Source organism: Rhinolophus ferrumequinum, chromosome 20 (assembly GCF_004115265.2).
Source record: "Rhinolophus ferrumequinum isolate MPI-CBG mRhiFer1 chromosome 20, mRhiFer1_v1.p, whole genome shotgun sequence".
NCBI classification, from domain to species: Eukaryota; Metazoa; Chordata; class Mammalia; order Chiroptera; family Rhinolophidae; genus Rhinolophus; species Rhinolophus ferrumequinum.
Window position 1 is genome coordinate 47,509,979 of NC_046303.1, and position 23,406 is coordinate 47,533,384.

Consider the following 23,406-nt stretch of genomic DNA (forward strand, 5'->3'; position numbering starts at 1 on the left):
GTGGGCCCAGTTCCAGCTGCTTCTCTTTCTCTATTTCCTGCTGTCTTTGTAGGAGATCATGACTACTGCTCCAGGCCGCACTCAGGTTAAAACTCTAGGCCCAGCACCTAAATCCAGGTTTAAAATATCTGTGGGTCACCGCAATGTCAGCTCCCACTTCCTGATTCAGCTTTGAAACCTGATGTTTTTCTTTCGTCTGGAACCTCATGTTTTCCCTTTCTTTCAAACCAATTTTATGTATTTTTTAAATGTTTACTCATTTTAGCTAAAGTTTCTATGTGATTTTAGTCGAAAGAGTTTCTGCCATGCCAGCTCAGTCTTCCGTGATACCAGAAGTCCTCTGTAAATATAATTTTAATGTGTTTGAGGTTGTAGAAATTTTTTTAATGCTTTTGTCACTTAATATTCCAAGAATCTCCCAAATTGTAATACTGTCTCAATAATACTATAATAATAATTGTAATTATTATTTTAAAAGTGACATAGAGTGGTAATACAGGATGGTAGTTAAAAGGACACATTTTGGATCCAAACAGACCTAGTTCTGCAAACTCTTTAAGCTCTTCCTTAAGTGATAGTGGTTCTGGGAGAGTAAAGGAAGTTAGTAGGCTGCCTACTCACTAAATGGAAGTTGCTATTTTTACTACTACTACCATCCATCATCATCAAATGGTAAAATTCCATTCTCACTCAGTTTCATGTTAATAATGATTACCCTTCCAGCCAGCTAATTGCAAATGTTAGGTACATGGTGGTACATTTTCATGGGGTAAGGGCACATTTGAAAAGGCCCAGAACTTAACACTGTGAGAGGGAATAAGAGGGGGGTTCGCAGGGTGGGGACTGTACCCCAGGGGTGCAGGGAGGGCGAGGAAAGGTGCCTTAGCCCAGGACAGCCAAGAGCAGCACTAAGTCTTAAGCTCTCTATGGGAAGGTAACCAGAGGGAACCCTCCCCTGTCATACTTGCCCATAGAGTTAAGGACCATAGAAATTGCTATGCTAACAAACAAATTAAAATGAACAGTTAGGTAACCAGCTTTTACATAAAACTACCTATTTGGACAAGTTAGCAGTTACAACGGTTCAAGTTCACAGGACAATTGCAAAATCTTAGCTTTACTCTACTCCTGTACGTACTTTGAAATACACGACTATATTCTAAAAATGTTTAGGTTGCATTAGAAGAAAAGATAATTCATTCAATTCTCTAAACAGTGATGTGCACTAGAACTTTCTGTAATGATGTAAATATTCCAGATCTGTGCCATCCAATATAATAGTCACTGAACATACATGGCTATTGAGAATGTGAAACGTGGCTAGTGCAGTTGAGAAACTGAATTTTTAATTTTATTTTACTTTAATTAATTTAAATTTAAATAGGCACATTTGTGTCCTACTCATATAACTACCATATTAGAAAGTACAGTTCTAAACAAATTTTAGAATATATCTGTGTGTGTATGCATGTATGTGTATGTGTATACACAAATATATGTATATACACACATCATTTGTGTATGTGTATACACAAATATATGTATATACACACATCTATGCATGTGTATATATATATATATCCATACATATATGTCCGTATATAAATATACACATACACATATCTAAATAAATCATGGGGATAAGATAAGGTCTTTAAAAAAACTGGAAGAAGCAATCAAAATTTTATTTCATATTTGTAATAATACCTTAATATTCAGAGATTTTACTAAAAGTAGAGCTAAGTAAATTCCTGCTGCTAGTATATATTATCTAAGTGACTATACTGGCAAACTAGTTTTTGTTGCCATGAGAAACACCTACGCATATTTACCTGTTACCCAGACATCTTTTTCATCATTATTTTTGACTGTGTAGCCAGTTTGAAGAAAAAAATTATTTCACACTTGCGGCCTCTAAAACTGGTTTCATCAGTTCTACTAATAGAGAAATAATCCAAATCTCTGCCCATGTCTCAGTTAGGGAATTTCTAGATAAAGAGATTTAATCGTTCCTCAGGAATGTCACGAGCCCATGCAAGGTCCCTCTTTTAGTCCATTTTTGTCTTTTCTATTAGATACAGAGAACTGCTAATAATTGTAATACACAAAGTTTTTAGATTTACTGACTTCGCTCTTTTTGTTTTCACAAAGGTGCCATGTGATTTCAAGTAGGAAGTGCCAAGTAGCATAGCAGTTCCATCTAAACCACAAGGCCTTGTAATGAGAGCATCTCATGCATTCCAAACCTCAGTTCAATTACTTAAATGCCTTCCACAGTTATGATTCTGTTACAGGAGGGGAAGGGAAGTAGAGAAGTGTACGTTTGCCATAGGGTTTTTGTTTTGGCGGGGGCGAGAGGGCGGGTGTTTGTTTTTTTGCCTCTAGACTTACCATTAGGGAAAACGAATATTTCTAGTTAAAAAAGAAAAAAAAGCAGATTTAAAAAACAAAAATCAAATTCAGTAACAACTATTTGCTACGGAATAGAATTCCACAAGTGCTGGTCCATCTTTGAAACCTAGTTAAAAATATTTCATTCAGTTCCTGAAATAGAATTTTTTTGTCACTATAAAGCAGTTCCACTTCTCTGATAGTCTTATGTTCTGAAACAAAGAAAAGTGTCATACTGAGACTCCAGTAGATTGCCCTAATATAACCAGTGCTGTTTACATTGTGGCTTAGAAGAAGTGGGAAACACAGGAAGGGAAAAAAGACACAGGAAAAAACAAAGGGAGTAGTTTTGCCTTTTGAATATTTGTTATTTTTTAAAAATACGTTGTATAATTAATGAAAATAATTTCTTCACACCTTCCTACAGATTAATGGACATATTTTATCTCAATGTTTTACCACACTCCCTAAAATTAAAAATTAAATTCCCAGGAACTTTCCCATTTTCCAAAATGTTGATAAATAAGAACATCCATTAGTCCCTGAACTTAGACTGTCTCCTTGTCCAAGCCTAATTGGCTATTTATCTTTGATGAAAAACAGGATCCTACGGGGAAGTGCGTACTGTCATATCAGTGAGGTTCCTAGTCATTCACTTTAAAGGATAGGTAATATTTTTTATCCTGTCATTCAAAGGTACATTTTTGAGCAGCACTGAAATAATTGTTTCAAGTTGGGAAATATCTATTTAAAAAATAGAAAACTGGACTATTAGAAAAAACTAACAGACTTGTGATTTAGCAGACAGATGAAATTCCTCCTTTGGAAAACAGTATATCTGGTTTTATCAAACAGTGATCTGAAGGATATGATCATTTCAGCCTTACAGGAGAAGTAATTTATTTTTGTAATAAGCTATGTATAACCTAGAAAGTAAAATGACGTGTGTATGTATCAACCCTTAGCATCCTTATCTATGGGTATGAATGCATTCCCAGTAAATGCATCCATGGGGGAGTCCCTGATCTTATTTCAAATGTTTAAGCAACAAGACAATTACATCTGTGATGTTTTCTTTTGATGGAGGGAGATAAATAGGCAACCACACTATCTTTCCTAAAGAATCCTCCAGACTATCATCAAAAATTAAAGGCATCTGGGATACACTCAAGACAGCACTTCAAATCTCTGCGCCTGCATTAGTTCGACAGTTCTCGGTATTCAGAAACTGCTAGTGTCTTCAATTTTTAAAATGATTTTTTTGTCTTCTTGTTTATTGTATTTTTAATAAATCGTCCCTCTAGGAGAATCTTCCTTTAACATATCAAAAGTTCAAATGTGGTTCACCTATACACAGCTTTGCTGACCTGAGTTCATTCTTTGTTGTTGCTTCAGTGTCTTAAATAGAATATTGCCTGATTCATTCTGTTCCCAGTTTTGAGGGAGTTTACTTAAGGTCAAATTGTCACTAATTTAGGCATAAATCTGATCTTCTATGTTCTGCATTTATTCTAATATTACCCTAGTATCTCTGTCCAAGCAGTTGAACCTAAATCTAATAGCGATAAATTTTGCCTTTAATTCACACATTTCCCCCTGTATAGAATTCCTTTGTGACAAGGGATGGGATATAATCAGCATTCAAAGAATGAATCTACATTATATTATACACATCAAACTGAAACCCACTTCTGACATATTAGTCTAATGTGGTCTCCACATTTCAGAAGTTTAAATCAATACTTGATTAAATCGATATTTGAATGAATTACATAATACTATTATATATTATATAGAGGTAGAAATTTGAAAATGAGGATAGGAAACACATGTTGGCACTTAAAAAAGTTTAACGGTTCTTATACCACACTACAAACTCTATTATTTTTCACTGTATCAATACCATGGGTATTTTACCATAATAAAATGAATCATTTTAGAGGCAACTGCAGTGAAGTGGCAAAAATCACCTGCTTAAACCTGCACTGCCTTCTGAATCCAAGCTGTCAATCACTAGGTGAGTTACAGTAAACAAGTTATTTAACATCACTGTACTTCAATCTCCTCATCTGCAAACTGAGACAATAATAGCATTTACTTCACAGAATTACCATGAGAATAAAATGGATTAAAAGATATAAACTACTTAGAACAATGGCTGGCCTATTGTAAATTTACAAAAATATTATTAATTAATGTCGTATTTGTTATTTTACAACCCCCTTCCCCAGTAGCTTCTCATCAACTTTTAGGGTTAGATGGCTTGGACATTTCCTTCCTTCCTTCTCTCCTTCCCTTGTCCTGTCGCTACTTTTTCACCTCTCCTCCTCTTCCTCCTCCCTCTTTTCTCTCTGTACGCTCTCCTCACCCTTGTGATTTTTTTTTTTTGGTGGGGGGGAATTTACATCCAAGAACTTTGGATAATTAAGTGCCTCTTTTAGCTTGAGGCTGACTAGTCACTAAAGACTAATGATAAAGCCAAAACAAACTATACTGTCATAAGATCCAGATACTAAGCAGATCTCTGAGTAAAATTATTACTTAAAATTTAACGCTATCAACAGGTATTATAAAACTAATGATAAAATAATTTTAGTTACTGATGTGTTTTATACATTACCAGCACAGCCAGTAACTTTATCCTCAGGCCATCCTCTTCTCTCTGTCTCTCACATGATTATTTTTAACAAGTAAGGCAGTAAAAAGACAGCCCAAATGACTATGTGGCTAAGTGGTTTAGCAATAAAACTGGGTTTATTCATACAGCGTGCCACTTACTCTTCTCTGGGAAAGGCACACACAGCACATTATGTAATTGTTTGGGATTTCAGTTCAAATGTTCCATAATTCTTACTATGAGACTTTTTTAAAAAAGATTTAAATAGATAGGTGGGATTTACAATCACAGAGTTTGCATCATATACCGGGTGTTCTAACTTGAGATTACAAAATTGGATGCAGTGTCGATTCAACTGCTGCTCTCGAGAGGTCATATACATGGCAAATGATAAATAGTAATTGCGGGATTTCTTCAAATCCAAGACACCATCAGTTGTAAGACATTAAGAAATAAAGTAAATGCTGCCAGTTATAATTGTAAGATGCAACTCTATTCCAGAGATTCCAAAATATAAAAGAAAAAACTGTATCTTAGAATCAATGAAATGTATCATTATTAGCTATTAAGAAATATCTACTGAGGGCCTTCTATTGTCTGTAATTCAGTATTAGGAACTAGCAGGTATGTAAAAATACTTAACACAGTCCCTGACCTTGGGAGATTTAAAATACTCTTATTAAAGAAAATACAAATGTGACAAATTAAATGATGTAAATTAACTAACAATATGAAAAGTTTATACAAAATATATGACAAAAGCATATAAGCATGGCTGAAGTTTAATTTCTAAAAAGTAATTCTTCCTACCTTAAAAAAGTGAAAGCTTTAGTTTTGAGGTTAGTCACAAAAGAGAATCATGATATATTTACGTTCAGATGCTATAGGTTCTTTTGTTATTTTATTTTTGTTTAATGTTTAAAATGAATGTTGATCATAAGCAATCCTCTTCAAGTATTGCTGGGTATATACTATTTATAGATACTAACTCTTTTGTATAGCTATACTCAATAATAAATAGTGTAGTAAGGAACAAAAGTAAGAAATTGCAAGATTTTAGTTCAGAAAATTTCAAATGAACTGCTTCAGCGGTCCATGTTCAATCTCCAGTTTTCCTGTACTCCCTCACAAACTAATAACAAAAGAGTTAAACAGAAGCATCTTGCCCACATAAGAACAGCTATTATATGTAATGTTCAACATAGTCATGCCTTACGAAAAGCAGAGACTTAATGTTAAGAATGATAAAAAATGCAAACTGCATCATCAAAATCTTATTGAGAAGTATGAGTGAAGGTGTATAAATTTCCTTGCAGTCAGTAAAAATTACATCTGACCAAACTGTACTTTTCTCACCAACTGCTAAGAAAACATTCTTTGAGGTTAAGACTTAAAATACCTAAGTTATTTCTCAGAGGAAAATAGAGTTTGATATCCCAGCAACAGTGAGGCCATAGCCATCAAACATCATTTTTAAACAGATTCAATGAAAAACTATATTTATTTGAAAGTAGGAAGTTCTACATTGTTGACATAAATTTACTTTGTGTTCTATCTTTCAAAACTATAATTCTTGTTTTAAATTAAGAAATCATGCTTGGGAAGAATTTGAATTATCCTTCCAAGTGTAAACATGAGTAAGATAAAGTATGCCAAAAGAGAGAGTCAAAGATTACTATTAAAGTAAAGGAAAAGACAACATTGAACATCGTATAATTCAAGGGGTGTTTTCCATGATTTCTCTGTTTGAGACATTGTCCCAACTGTGGGAGAATCAGAGAAAGAAGAAGTTGTCCCTGTCCAATCTAATCTAATAGGAAAGGCAAGAAATTAACTCAAATAAGTAGAGAGTAAAATATAATCAGGACTATAATAGAGCTACAAGCAAAATGTGACAACACACATCACTTCAGTTGTTGATGTCTTGGAAAGCCTTATAGAAAAGTTAGCATTTTAAACAGGGCTTGAAGAATGGGTAGGATTTTAACAATTGGAGTTGAGAGGAATAAAACATTCTGGGCTAAGGAAAAAGCATGGAGAAAGAAAAAGTCATAAAATGCTTGGATGTCCTATCAGAAGGTACACACTATGGGAGATAAGAGAAGATGTTGAATAATAGCAAGACAGTGAAGAGCCTATCAAACCCATGCCAAAGGGCTGGCCTTCAGAAGAACGTTTTGGGGTATCCAAGCTTTGAGCGATCAGAGATGTACCTTAGGAAGATTAACTGGTTAACAGTGTGCAGGATGGACTGGAGGAGGAGTAGGCTGAAGGTGAACAGACCAATTAGGAAACCACTGCGATCATCTTAGCAAGAGGTACTGGGAGGAACAGATTCACTTCTGAAAAACTTTCTGAAGGAGAAATGATGGGATTAAATGCCAACCAGCTGGGTGGGATGGATTTGCTCTTTGCAGTCTGGTAACACAGAGAATAGGCAGAAAGAGCATATAATCCGCGATGTGGAAGCCATGGGAACCCTTGACACTGAACTGTAAGTAACTAAAGGTGAAGGAAGGGTAGTGGTAAATTTTGGAGTATGCATATTTTGTGGGATTTTGGTGTCCGAGCAGAAGGTTGGAATACAAAACCATTCAAGATGGCTTCCAGCTCTATTTTGCCTGACTGCCCATAGAATGCCGTTTATATACTGCCTTTGACCTTATTCCATTGGCCCACCTATCCATTCAACAAATAGTTAGTGAGTGCTTACTGTGTGCTGAGGAGTGTTGAGACAATTGGAGCGAATCAGTGAACAAGATAGAAAAAATTCTTGCCTTCAAGGAACTTGCACATCAGCAGACAGAGACAGACAATAAATAATATACATAATTAAATATGTAGTATATCATGTGTTATAAAACATGTTACAAAACATGCTATGGGGTAAAAAAGATGAGTAAGGAGGCTGAGGAGAGGTGATCCTGGGGCCGTGGTCAGGGCCTAGTCTACATGCAGAGATGTTACAAGTCACGGCCTTTGAACCATAGCGCAGTGTTTATCTAAGGATGCTCATGACATTCCCCAGTTGCCTCTAATGAAAGCACATGAAAGAGCTGTTAAGTTTCTACAGAATCCCTGGCTTCTCACCACCGTGAATCTCTAACTGATCATATTTCCCTCTTGTCACTAACAGCCGGAAAGCAGAAAGCTGTTTGTGGTCTTCTTCCAAAACATGTAGGAAGCCTCAACAAACCATTTTTCGTACCTGTTTTCCTCTTATTTTATGAACAACAATTTCCTATTGCCTCGATGTCTTCACATACTTTTATCTTATTGTGTTTTTTTGTCACCCAAAATCCAATTTAAAACTCTTGAGGTATTTATAAGTATGCAGAAATAAACTGCTCAAGTTACCTTTTTTTAAACAGTTTTTGACCTCTATTTCACACCCAAATTAGTGGCTTTGATTAAGGTAAAACTTGTTAAAATACCTCACGTGAGGTGTATCCACTTCCGTACTGCCAGACACTGAGTACTTACATGAAATTCACACAGCCGGTGCCAGCAGGTGGAGCAATCCAGACGAAACTGAGGTTGGTCGTGGGCAGATGACTCACATGAGAGGCCACCACACTGCACATAAACTGGTTACCAAACTGGTGGTCAGACATGATCCCTGAGAGACAGAAAGGAAGAGCTGTTGTTATGAAAACAAGAAAGCAAAGTCTCTGTTATCGTGGCATAATGTGATGTGTATTTTCGGGACATGTTTCTTTTACGTTAAGATTCATCATGCCATTTGGCTTTCCCATAAATTATACAATTTTCTACTTTCTATAGTTAGAAGAAAATCAATCACTTAAAGCATAATTGTTAAAGAGCAATCTACTAAATTCCCTGCTATAGTAGTAGCCTTGCTCTGATTTTGTTGATTGGTCTTTGCCCATCACCAAAAGCCAGCAGGAAGGAACACAGCGACAGCATTACATGATTGGATGTACAAGAAGTGTCTACAGCAGGGAGACCAAACGCGACTGGGAACTGGAAGGTATCTCAGTAAGAGGATGCTCGGAGGAGCGTATTAAAATATTCGGGCTGGCGTTAGGTTATTTTAGAGAGCAGGGTGGTCAAGCTGTCCCCAGAATTTCCAAATTTTAGTACTGAAAGCCTTGCATCTTGGGAACACCCCCATCCCACCCGCAGCCCAGTCCTACTGGGAGGCTACAGGGAAAGGTGGCTCTGCTTCTGGATTTGGTGCTGTCAGAAAGTAGGGACAATTTTATCACTAAGTACATTAATATCTACCCAGGAGACATGAGGAATGGAGTAGGGCTCAAGTCGTGATTGATAAAATAGTAGCAGCTGCATATTAGCCTGAAAGAGGGACACTGGTCATTTTGGTGGCTTGTGCCACGTTCTTGCTTTCGTCTGTGCTCAGGCATGATTACAAAGTGGTCTTATTTTTATCTCAAACCATCAGTCCCAGAGTCACCTTGCGCAGTGTTGATGCTCTATGAAACTGCTTCTATACAACAGGAGAACACCATGGCCTAGCCTAAGTACCAAGTCAGCTCCTAGCTGAGCTCTCAAGAGATGCTTTTTTAATTTTGCAATAAGATGATTCTCTCAGGTTTACCTCAGATATAAAATATTAATAAATAACTAAATAAGAGAAAAATAAATCAATTTTTTAAAATGGGCAAAAGACCTGAACCGTCACCTAACCACAGATGGCACAGAAGCATATAAAAAGATGTGCAACATCTTATGTCATTAGAGAATTACAAATTAAAACAACAATGAAATGCCACTACATACTTATTATGGCTAAAATCCGAAACACTGACAACATAAAATGCTGGCAAGGGATGTGTGAAGTAACAGGAACTCTTATTTGTTGTTGGTGGGAATGCAAATGGTTACAACTACTTTGGAAGACAGTTTGACATTTTCTTACAAAAATAAATATAATCTTACCATATGATCCAGCAATCCCACTCCTTACTATTTACCCAAATAAACTGAAAATTTACATCCACACAAAAACCTGAACAGTTTATTTATAATTGTCAAAACTTGGAAGTGACCAAGATGTCTTTCAGTAAATTAATGGATAAATAAACTCTGGTACATCCAAACAATGGAACGTTTTTCAGAGCTAAAAGGAAATGAACTATCACACCATGAAAAGACAAGGATAAATAAATGCATATTACCAGAGAAGCCAATCTGAAACGGCTATATACTGTATAATTACGATTTTATGACATTCTGAAAAAGGCAAAGCTAAGGAGATGGTAAAAAGATCAGTGTTTGCCAGGGGTCGGGGGGAGGGAAGGATGACTAGGCAGAGCACAGAGGGCAGTAGAGCTACTCTGTATAATCCTACAATTGTAGAAACATGTTATCATGTATTTGTCAAAACTCATAGAATGTACTACACCACAAGTGAGCCCTAATGTAAACTATGGACTTTGAGTGACTATGACGCGTCAATGTAGGTTCATCTGTTGTAACGAACAGGTCACCATGTGCGGGATGGTGATAGTAGGGGACGTTGTGTATATGTGGGAACAGGGGTATACGGGAAATCTCTGTACTTTCCACTCAATTTTGCTGTAACCTAAAACTGCTCTAAAAAATGAAGCTAATTAATAAAACACTGCCAGGAGTGGGCAGTTAAATAGAAATTCATTTACTGGCTTTGTAAACTTGTACAAACGACTTACTCCCTCTGAAATCTAGTTTTCTTGTCTGTAAGACGGAAATACCATGTCCCCTCTATCCTGAAGCTACTGAGAATTAAGTGACTCAGTCCGTATGGCAGCTTCTAGTTCAGCACGTTTGGACCGGTGCCCTTTCTGTATGTCATCAGAGCAGGTCATACACTCCTCCATGCAGCTGGTCATCCTTCCGAGGAGTTAATGAGGGCCTAGGTGTTTAACCTTGATGGTCCAAACAACTATCACAATACCTGACACATCACAGATACTCAAGAAATGTTTTCTGAATAAATACATGAATCATGTAACTATAAAAATAATAGACAACAGAAATTATAACCCATATGTTACATTAACCAGTGACATAGGATCTTCTAGAATAGAAAGCTATTCAGAATAGGTCATACCGGCCAGAGAAATAGAAAAATGAGTCTATATTGTCATACCCTAACAATGTGCTTTTTCTCATTCGAGTTTTTATTTTAAGCTGCATCTTGAGACAAAATTCAAGGCCAGAGAAACCACAAGATTGGGGAGGCTATGAGACTCCCAGGGAAATCACAGAGTGCTGAATGAAGGTGACTCAGGAATTGCTGCTCCTTCTGGTTGGGCAGAAAGCAGGGATCCAGTGTGTGGAAAATAACACATCTGCAGGAACAGCCTGACCAAAAAGGAAAACAAAAGTTCCAGCCATAATCATGTGGGAAGGGAAAAGAATCAAACAAAATGAGTTTTCAGGGTTTCAGAGCCTTGGTAACAGGATTCATGTTCAAGTATCTTCTCATTCCTCAAAACCGCTAAGTGAGTCTAGGCTGCATATTACTTATAGAATTTTATAAGGTAGCTATATTGTCATCATTACTGTATGCCCTACCCTGGATAAATATGTCCCAGAACAAGTCTTGCAATCCAACAGTCTGGCACAGTAGTACCCCAAAGTGGGTCCCAGAGATTCTGAGTTAACTGGTCTGGGGTAAAGCCTGGGTACTGGGAGTTTTAAAAGCTCACCAGGCAATTCTAATGTGTAGCCGAGAGCATCCATTACAAATGTGTCTTAGTAAAATGCTGTCTAGAATTCAGGGCTTAGAGTAATATCACTACCGTGTCAATATACAGTTTGAAAGTATCCGGCAGTGTCTTACATAATAGCTTTGAAAGTAACACAATACACTCTATCCTCTTAACCACTACTCCTAAAACCATCCCAAATGTGTATTCTGAGGCCCTTTTTATGTACCTTCAAACACTATTAGTGTGCAGTGTTCTTTCCTTTTTTAACAAAGAGCAATGGCATATTATACTGCTATAATATTTTAAGTGGCATTTTCTTTGAGAACATCAGAAAGTTGGCCAGAGTTGCAATTATTAGAAATCTATTTATCTTAATATTAACCAGTTGTGGGGAAAAAAACCACTAATACAGAATCTCTACTTTGCATCAAACATTGTGTTAGACCGTCAGGAGGTACATAAATTTAGGACAGAGTCTCTACCCTGAAATGACTTGAGCCTGGGAAAAGAAAACTGGAATAAACTCACATTCTAAATGAAACAGCTAGAAAATAAGTAAATGTTACTGGGTAGTGTTCATGAAAAATAGGAGAGAAAGAGTGATTAATATGGACAATTATAACAATGACAACGAATGCTTACTGTGCACTTGCGCTGGCCTGGCACTCTTCTCTGGGCTTCGTGAGTGTGAACTTATTTAAGTCTCTTAAAAACCCTCTGAGGGAGGAGCTGTTACCTTCTCCATTTTACCAATTAGGACACTAAGATAACGGAGCTAAAAGAACTTGCATATGGTCATTGAGCAAGGGGACAGTGTAGCCTGGATTCACACCAGTGCCCTTGCTACAGAGTCAGACATGGCCCTATGGAAGAGGGAAACTGGAACCATGTCGAGGAAAAAGCTAGAAATCTGCCACCCTTGTTTGTATTTACACGAAGCAGCAGGGTATAATCAGAAACTGCCCCCCACTCCGCCACAGACCACTGCCTGACCGTGGTAAGACTCCCTCTCTCAAGCTTCAGTTCCGACATCTGCACACTGCTGGTCCAGGACCACTAAGACCCTGTTCAGTTCCATAGCTGTCTGAGTACAATTTCAATGAACAGAACAAAGATGGGAGGACATCTCACAAAGGCAGACATAATGAGCAAAGGTGCGCATATAAAATGAGGACACCAGGAAAAGGAGAGCAGTCAGAGTCAGCTTCCAGTGCTCTGCGAAACACAATTTACTGCATCTGCCACAGTGATCTTCTTAATGGCTTTTGTGTCATGAAAGACATATACCGTATTAATATATGTGATTGGGAAATCTATTCTTGGGATAACTGAAATTTGAATTTGATAATGAATTTAAATTTATAATGCTGTTTGCCCTGTTGCATGCTGGGTAATAAAAAACATTGGGTTTTTTACATTACTTGGAAAGGGGAAAATAGGCTCTATAACAAAAGAATTTAATTACACTGCATATCTCAGGGAGATACATACATATAAAATACATGGGTCTGTAATGTAGTTAAAATAAAGATTTTATTTTCATGCGGTATTTTTTCCCCAGGAAAAGAAGCTATACTTTTCCCAAGAGAATTGGACTACGAGAGAAAGTAAGCACTTCAAGAAGCGTAGTTCAACTCTAGGCGATGAAAGTGAAGTATATCCTTTAAACTCTGAAGTTCTACAAGATTAATAACTGTCTTGATTTTAGCAGGATTTTAAAGCATTCTTGGTATAAATACATTTCCCTTTTGAATATTGTGTACACATATTTTAAAAATAGAATATTCACAATCTATCATTTCTATGTCAAGAGACAATCAATGTTACTCTTTAAAACAATTATTCCTTTGACAAAGTATGAGTGTTTGAAGTTCATTAAGTCAGTCAAATCATTGGATATCTAGTTAAAAATGTATAATATTTGTCTTCTTAATCCAAGTACTGGTTAAAAAATAGGAATCGATACCAGAGTTTCTTTTCTCCACATTATACTTCTGCAAGATGAAGCTCACATCGTTAATTGTTCTAAAGTTGCTTCCATGATCCCTTTTAAGACAGTGATACACATTTCTATGCCTTCTGGGATGTCATTTTCCTTGACAAGTCTTCAGTTATTTTAAGTTTGTGACTAAACCTTGTATGAACTCCATTTTCCCTCAGGAATACTTCTCTATGCTTTTAATGTGCACACCTTGGGTCTTCAGAACTGTAACTAGAATTTCTATGATCCCCCATCTCTAAAATAAAATGTACATATCCTCATAAAAAATGTAGACTATTCACTTCCAAGAAATATACTGAAGAGTTTATTACCTAAAATAACCAAAGTAGTGGGAAATTTACACATCCATGTTGGGTTTATTCTATATTTCGTAGATTAAAGATGTGGATTACTCAAATCTGTTTCATTTGTAATTTGCCACGGTTAGTGTGAAAGTGGGTTGAACATGCCCTGGTTTATTTTTCATGGGCTTCAAGATCTCAGACATCTGTGGATGGGAAATCACCAAAGGGCAAGTACATTAAGATTTGTGTTTGTGAAAAATGTAACCTTCATATATAAGAATGATGAAGCTTTAAAGTTATTATTTTATTACTTCAAATATTTTCAGAAAGTTTGATAGAATATTTTGTCAGGAAGTTTAGTAAATGTATTAACTTATATCTGCATAAGAAGTATAAGATAAAACAAATACTTAAGACGATTTCTATTTCCTTTTATATTTATCAATTGCTCTTTCTTTAAAAGTAACAGCTAAAGGCTTTCACTAGTTAATAAAATATGGACTGTTCTGAAAATCTAGTTTGGAAAGTTAGTGTTGTATTGTAAGAGAAGAGAGAAAATGAATTATGGAGTTCCTTTTTGTCATTCTTTAATCTTTTCATTTGATACAAATACAAATAACTGTTTACCTACATAATTTGATTTGTCTATTCTTTGCCTTCTTTGCCAGGTCAATGTACTCAAACATTTCAACAAAGCTAAACACAACTTTATAGGCTGAAAAGTAATCACAGAACTTCCTGAAAACATCCTTATTGCAGCTTATCTGTGAAATACCATCATGATGAAAATGGATATGAAAACAGGTCTCAAGTAGTGCTACAAGATAATGAATAGCACGTGCACTCACACTCACATATATATACTGGGTATGTTTAATTTTTAAAACATTAATTTGATGGCATTTGATTTGAAATTTAAGTCTAGAAGCAAAAAGGACTAAAACCCTTTTGGAATTGGCTATCTATGGGCACAAGTTAGAAAATGTATGAGGCGCCATACTCTTTCCACATCTCCTGTTGGTTATGTAAAAAGAGCATATTCTAAGTCAATCTGTTTCTTTCCTCACTCCTTGCAGTTACACAGATGAGAATTCTTGCTGTTGCCCTCCCTCTGGTCCTCTCCCTGCACTACCATTTACCCAATGCCTTCTCTGTGCCAGTGTTTTACCCACATTCTGACTTTACTCTCAGGGGAGAGGCAGTCGAGGGGGAAGGCTGACAGCACAGGTCCTGGAGGCAGTCAGCCTGGGTTCAGATCCTTGCTCCACTACCAACAAGTTGTGGAATCTTGGGCAAGTTACTCAAACACTATATTCCTCAGTTTCCTCCCCAAGGAAACTGAGATGACAATAATAAGGTGGCTGTGAAGATTAAATGATATGGCACATAGTTAGCATTATATGTGTTAGCTATTATTATCACCACCGTTTTAGAGATAAAGGATAATTACCAAGAACCGGTGAATTTCAGTGACTTGCCGAACGAATGTAAGAGAGCTAGTAAATGGCACTTAAACACGGGTCTATCTTCCATCTTGCACTGTCCACCGGCTTCCTCCCTCTGTGTTTCCTTAAGTAGCAGCAGCTCCATTATGAGACACTCCGGAGTGCAAAGTGAGCAGGAAGAGGGCGCCTCCTCTACACAGAAGCTCAGCTTCCCTCTCCCTCTCCCTTCTTTCACCATCCTCTCTCCCTCCTCTTTCTCCAAACACCTTAATTTCTCATCAGACAATTACTGGGTAGCCTATATCCTCTTGGTAGACACATAGCTGAGTTAGATACAGATTGAGTGAGAGACATCTTTAGGTCAAAAGTGCTCCCGTGAGGGGCAAAGCCATCCAGTGACCCTTAGGTCTATGTGGCCACTGAGTCTGACAGAGCAGCGTCCTTTCCCAAGAGCTATGTGAAGTCTGCACTGTCTTGAACGGAAGCTCTCCTGATACACTGGTTCCGTCCCTCCTACTGCTGCACACCTCCCTCCCTTCCTGGCCGCCTAACCACTACCTGTTGCCCCCAGCCTTTCCAAACTGACCACACCATGCTGGTTCAGAACTACATTCCACCTCACTACGGGGCACCTGCTCCTTTGATTCATTCTGGTGTGTGTGGCTTCACAGCACAACTTCCAGTCTAGAAGCTGGATTTCACACATATACCGGCCGGAGAAACCCAAAGAGGAGGAGGCTTCAGATATAAAACCATGGAAACATGAGGAGCTGAAAAGAGCTTCAGCAGGGCTTTCTTTAAAAAATAAAATATCTTGCATAACTGATACTTTATATCCATTAAAAGCAACTCTTCATTTCCCCCTCCCCCAGCGCTCCTGGCAACCACCATTCTATTTCCTGCTTCCATGAGTTTCACTATATTAGATACCACACATCAACAGACTCATGCAGCGTTTGTCCTTGTATGACTGGTTTATTGCACTTGGCATAATGTCCTCAGGTTACCCCCTGTTGTCACATATGGCAGGATTTCCTTTCTTTTTCAAGGCTGAATAATATTCCATTGCATGTAAAATATATACCATGCTATCTTTATGCATTCTTCCATTGATGGACATTTAGGTTGATTCTATATCTTGGCTATTGTGAATAATGCTGCAATGTACATAGAAGGGCAGATATCTCTTCGAGATCCCGATTTTAATTCTTTTGGATAAATACCCATAAGTGGGATTGTTAGATCATATGTCAGTTCTATTTTTAATTTTTTGAGGAACCTTCATATTGTTTACCATAGTAACTGCACCTTTTTACATTCCCATGAACAATGCATAGGCATTCCAATTTCTCCACATCCTTGCCACCACTTATCTCGTTAATTTTATAACGGTCAACCCAACAGGTATGAGATGATATCTCATTGTGGTTTTTCTTTGCATCTCCTTAATAATTAGTGATGCTGAGCATCTTTTCACATACCTATCGGCCATTCACACGTCTTCTTTGGAAAAATGTCTATTCGTTTCCTCTGCCCATTTTTTTAATCAGGTTATTTGCTTCTATGCTACTGAGTTCTAGGAGTTGCTGTTCAACAGATACTATGTTTCACTTATGCAAGATGAGTAAGTTCTGGAGTTCTGCTGTACAGAATTATAGTTAACAATACTGTATTGTGTACTTAAAAATTTGTTGAGAGTAGATCTTATGGTAAGCGCCCTTAACACAATCAGTAAATGAATGAATAAATAAACAAACAACAAAAAATTAAGAAGAAAACAAAACTAGAGACTGTTGCTTTGTTAGATTAACTCCAGGCCCATCTGTCCTCTTCTTTCCTCACTGACAAAGAATGGCTCAGTTGACCTATCTAGGAAGCTTAATGCAATACTAGAATTACTATCCAGAATTCTGGTTTAGACCTCTGCCTATCCTAGTTTAAAAAAAAAAAAAAATGAAGAAGAAGGAAAAGAGAAGACCCTGGAGAGAATAATAAGTTAATGTTTCCCGAGTATTTAATGATGCAGGCAAAGTTCTGACTGCTTTGCAAAGATGAACTCATTTATTTATTAAAAACTCTAATTATTATTATTATTATTATTCCCATTTTATAGATAAGCAAACTGAGAATTAAAGAAGTTAAAAAAGTTGTCTAAGTCACTACTCCCCGGAGGGACCATTAACCACTCGAGACCCAGCCCTGCCACTTTTTAATGGTGCCATCTTGACCAAGGTTACTTACACTCTGTAGTCTTATGATCATTCTTATTTAATATGTAGATAATAATAAGGTCTCCTTAACAGAACTGTGGAAATGATTAAGTAATAATTCATGGTATGAGAATTAAATGCTTAATTGCATGTCAGTTAAGAGTGTTCGTTAAATGTTGAAATTTTATTTGCAGATTGAAAAATATATCTCCATCCTTCTTTAAATCAACTCCCCTTACATAAGTAAGTTAAGTGAACTGCAGATGACCCAGGCTTATCATGAAACCCGGGCCAAAGCTACCAACAGGGGCATGGAGACACTTGGCTGACCCCCGCAAGCCTCTGCAGGTAACAACAGGATCTGATTATCTTAACTCTGCCTTCAGATTGGCTGACCTAAAAGAACTGTCTCCAGCAAGGCGATCTCTAAGTAACCAGAGACTGCTATCATATAGATCTAGCTCCAGGTCAAACTGCTTTATCAAACATTTTATTCGTGTTTACATAAATAAGCCCCCTTGAAGTCTTCAAGCTTCAAATGCTCAACATCTTAAAGGAACAGTGAATTTTCCCCAACGCTCAGTCCCCAACTCATATCTCAGTCTCCTAGCTCCAAGCCTCATGAAGATAAGTCTAGTAGGTGAAAACTAAGCTACACGTCTTCACCCCAGAAAGGAAGTATGGGAATTCTTTTGGAAATGGCATTACTCACAATGTGGGGAACTATATAAAAATTTTGGAAAATCATAGTTACACGTCTACGACAGATGGCAAGTTCAAAGTCTATAAACTTCTGGATTTCTTGATCCAAAAATAGCAAAAATAACTGATAATCTTAAAAGGCCATGACTTTGGGGATTATTTCCATGAATCCATACATTGAGTTATTTATCCCTTACCTTCAATGAGCATTCTACCACAGGACAGCTATTGCTTATAGCAGGCAATCTATTTGATGGACAGGAGCAAACGCTCCCCATACCCTTCCTGGACAGCGTACTTCCCAAAAGGTAACATCAGGACAGAAGATGGGCCTCTGCCTTCTGACTCCAGATGGTGTAAATCTGGACTAAATGGCAGAGCCTTCAAACAATCAGAGCTCCTGCTGACAGAGGAGCTTCAACAAGTTAGCGTGATATTTATTGTCTCAGTTCAAGAACACTATCTACTCTTAGACTCACTATTAACCGCTCCCTCCCACCTCAATCAATCAATCATCAAATCCTTCTTATCTTACCTCAAAAATGTTCCTGCTGCGCCCCTGCTTGCCGACCCTTCCCACTATGGCCTCGTTTCAGGCTTTCATCATCTCGTTTCTGACCAGTGCCAACAGCTCCCTAACTGGTACCTTTAAGTTTTGCCTCCTCAGGCTAATGCTCAATATCTAAAATGCAAATGTGATTGTATTATTCCAGTAATTTAAATCCTTCAGCGGCAATCCATACTTACATAACTAAGAGTAAAGACCTCAACGTGACATACTGCCTTCTATCTATCTCTACGGGCTCACTTATCCATGACCCTTGTTGAAAATTCATACTCCATCAACACCCACTATATATAATCGCATGTATACATCTATGGTTTGCTCTTGTTCTCTCTGCCTAAACCAGGGTTCAGCACACATGGCCCTTGGGTCAAATCTGGACCATGGCTTGCTTTTGTACAACAATTGAGCTAATAATAGTTTTATATTTTGAAAAGTTGTAAAACAAAAAGAAGAATATGCAATAGAGATCTACCCTTAGGATCCGAAAAGCCTAAAATATTTACTATCTGGCCATTTATAGAAAAAGTTTCCTGACCCTGCCCTAAAGAGCCCTTTCTTCCTCTGGCTTGGCTAAACCCTTACTCATCACTTACTACACACATGAGATCACAAATCATCTTCATGAAATTTTCTGTACAACTCCTCCCTGTATCCAAGGTTAATGTTAGGTGCTTCTCCATACTCTCATAATTCCAGAGAATATTGTTGAACCTACTCATTACATTACAGAGTTATCTGCTTGCCCCATTAGATTGTTACTCACGTGTTATAACTTTTTATCCACCAAATTTATGATAGGCACACAATACGTGTTTATGGAATAAATTGTTACTGAATAAAGACATTACAATTGACATCATATGGTATCAAAGTAATTTAAATTACAGGAGCTCTCCATGGTACTGAAGAGACTTTGCCTACAGCTCCTTACTATGGGATGTCTAGAATCCTATGTTTTATGTTGCTCAATTTCCTTCACTAGCCTCTATCATGACTTCATGACTTTTTCTGCCACTTACCAGTCAACTTCCTATAGAATCCTAACTAACTCTTGTCAAATTCTCTTCTGCTCCAATTAAATGTACATACATTTTTGTCAAGGCATTTATTACTCACCAAATAGCCATATGCTCGCCCACATTTTCCAGGCTCTTTGCAGTTCAAGGGGGCCATGTGAAAAATTTTGACCAATGGGATATGAGCAGAAATGAAGCACAGAATAGAGGATCTGAGTTCTCCAGGTTCCTTTGTTGCCTTGATGGCAATGGAAGCCCCACACTTAGACAGTATGGCTACAATATAGAAATACCTTAGATTGCTGAGTCTGCAGTCTTTGACTCTTATCAAACTGTTGAGTTAAGCTATGACTTGGGGGTTAATTAGTTATCACAGCAAAACTGAATTTCCCTGATTAACGCATTCTTTTAACAGAACACTTACCACAGTTTGTTTACTTCTATTTCCCTTACTAGATTATAAGTTTCTTGAGAGAAGCGATTGATCTTATTGATTTTGTACTGCATAACTCAATAATTGTTGCTAAATGAATGAACAGACTTTAAAGTCTGCTTTCCTCTTTTTCATTTTCCCTACTCTCAAAAAGAGCAACAATGTATTTATTTTACAGTAGGCAAAGGAAAACTGTTGTGAGTGTAAACTGTATAGTCATAGTCAAAAGCAAAGACCCGAGAGACAAACTGCCTGGGTTCATATCCCAGTTCTGCCTTACACTAGGTGTGTCTTTGGTAAATTATAAGTAAATCTTCTTGCCTCAGTTTCCTTACGTGTGAAATGTGAGAAACAATAGTACTCACCTATTGGATTACACAGTTAATGTCTGTAAAGTGTTTAGAACAATACTGAGCACATAATAAATACTATAAGTGTTGACTGTTACTACATTGCCACAACTTTGTAGGAACCCTGAATTTCTATCCATGTCCTAATGACTTAAAAATCAATGATACTGTTTTCTGATAAACGCATTTCATTCAATAACTCCAGTCTTTGTTATCTGATAGAATTAATAATTTAAAGAATATGAAATCACACCTAGTATGTAAAACATTATATTTTAAACATGTACAATATTACAATAATTGCAAGCACTGTGTCTGTTTACATCATGGTAGCAGCTTATATACCATAAGAAAGCATTGACAGTCAATGAATTCTGATGATGAAATATATTTCATCATGTTTTCAGTTCATCTGATTCCAAATGAGATAAAAAGAAATACCAATATATTTTTAAGAGAAATCACAGGAAATATTGTTTTCAAATATGACGTATACCACTTTTATTTAAATTTTTTAAAATTCACACTCCCCTGAGGCAATAATTTGAATATTGGATCAGAAAAAAAGAGCGTTTCATATTCTTTGAGGTTAAATGATTACAAAGTAGTCCCAGAAATTCTTAAATTCCCTTCATATTTAAAATAAATTAGGAAAAGAAAAATAGATGAAAAACAGTTATTTTAAAATAGTTATAATCTATTAACTTGAATTTAAGCAAAGCATATTGCTTTGACTAAAAAAAAGATACTAGGGTTATTTGAATACACACTCACTTGAATGATCACAAAAAAGTTCTTAACAAAGCAAGTTATTTGTTAAAGGTAAATTTAATTTTGTTTCTCCCCTGTAGTTTTCATTTATTTATAATAAATTGTGGCTATTAGAAATCATCAATGTTTCTTCTTTTTCATTGAAATTTTATCATTCTAAGCATCACCTGAATGATTATATTCTTATTGTATAGCTTCTTCCAGGCATTGCGTATAATTTATTATCTTTAATGTGAATTTATAATCATATATTGCTTCTTATATTATTGGTAAAGTTTACATAATTTCCAGTTTGTATTCTTTGAGAAAAACAAGTTTAATTTTACATTTGGAATTATTTTACCTAAAGTTTCTAACTGAAAAGGTAATCACCCAAACATTTTTTTAAAAATTCATTTATACATCTCTATCTTGGGAGGAAAATATTAGAAATTTTATATTTTAATGTCAATTTTATATGTTCTATAATATACAAAGTATGTAAGTGAAGAAGTATATGTACAGAATTTATAAATTAAAATTAAATAAATAGACAAATATATAATTATACATGCATGCTCAAACATTTTACGAATAGAGGAATCCAATTACAAAAAGTTTTGCTACATTTGGTTTAGAGACTTCCACCAAGTACAGGAGGCAATTCAGAGATTAAGAGATTTAGTGTGAAAAATCATCTCCCCTGTGACTTTCTAAGATGAGGGAACTATCAGATTCTTAACTTCTCTTTCAAAGGTCAAAAAGAAGAAACCAGTGATGGAAATAAGAACAGAAAAGGCTTTGATTTGAGCCCATTCCTGTATTCTTTAAGGAAATAAAGGGAAATATGCTAGAAGGAGCACAGCAGAAACGTGAAACTGGCAGAGTGTGTTTCTGGTTGGTCTGCTGAAATTATGATCTAGCATGAGGATGCTGGATTTCGGACAACAAGAGCTAAAGATGGCTTAAGGGCTGATACAAGTGGAAAATTTGTACAGATATTGATAACGCAAAGAAAATTATAAGTATCATAAAAGAAGTATACATTATTTTAGGAGCCCAAAGAGGTAGCAAATGCATCTACTTGGGACAGAGATAAACAATTACAACAGCATTTCAGATTGGTTTCCAAAAGGGAGTAAAATTCTCTTGGGAGTTTAGTTGCAAAAAGAACAGCATACTCAAAGTGAAAAAGTGCTGGTCACACTGAGAGAAGTAACGAGAAGTGAGAGTATCTGGAAAGCAATAGTGTGCACAGCAGGCACGAAGGGGAAAGGACCAGCAGGCAATTGAGACTTGAATGGAAGGCCCTCGAATACCTCATTCAAGGAGTCACACTGCTGCAGGCACAATGGGGAAAGACCACATGTACATAAAAGGAAATATTATCATGGTAGTGGTGTGTAAAATCAATGGGCACTAACCAAAGAGCATCAAGCACGGTGCCTGGAAAATTACTGTAAGAGACCAGGCAAGGCATGAGAAGGGTTGAAATTCTAGTGATAGGAGAAGGGTTTTTTTATTTGAATTCACTGCTTTATGCCTCATATTAGTGTACTAGGGCTGCTGTAACAAAGTATCACAAACTGTGTGGCTTAAAACAAAAGAAATTTATTGTTTCACAGCTCTGGAGGCTAGAAGTCCAAAATCAAGGTGTCAGGAGGTTGGTTTCTACTAAGGGAGAATCTGTTCCATGCCTCTCTACGAGCTTTTGGTGGCCGTAGGCATTCCTTGGCTTGTAGGTACATTATTCCAACCCTTCATCTTTCCATGGCATTCTCCCTGTGTCTCTGTATCTTCACATGGCTGTCTTCTTGTAAGACCACCAGTCCTATTGGATTAGGAGCCCACCCTACGATGACCTCACCTTCACTTAATTATATGTGCAAATTAAATTAATTATATTTCCAAATAAGGTCACCTTCTCAGGTACTAGGGGCTAAACCTGTAACATAACTTTC

The 23,406-nt window shown here is 36.7% G+C and overlaps 1 protein-coding gene across 1 annotated transcript in view; it reads right to left on the bottom strand.

Annotated features, from left to right (window-relative positions):
* RELN (reelin) overlaps positions 1-23,406 on the bottom strand; it is a 496,978-nt gene that overhangs the window by 337,545 nt on the left and 136,027 nt on the right. Inside the window, 1 exon segment of the mRNA XM_033088143.1 lies at positions 8,492-8,627. Within this exon segment, the coding sequence (XP_032944034.1) occupies positions 8,492-8,627 (136 nt within the window).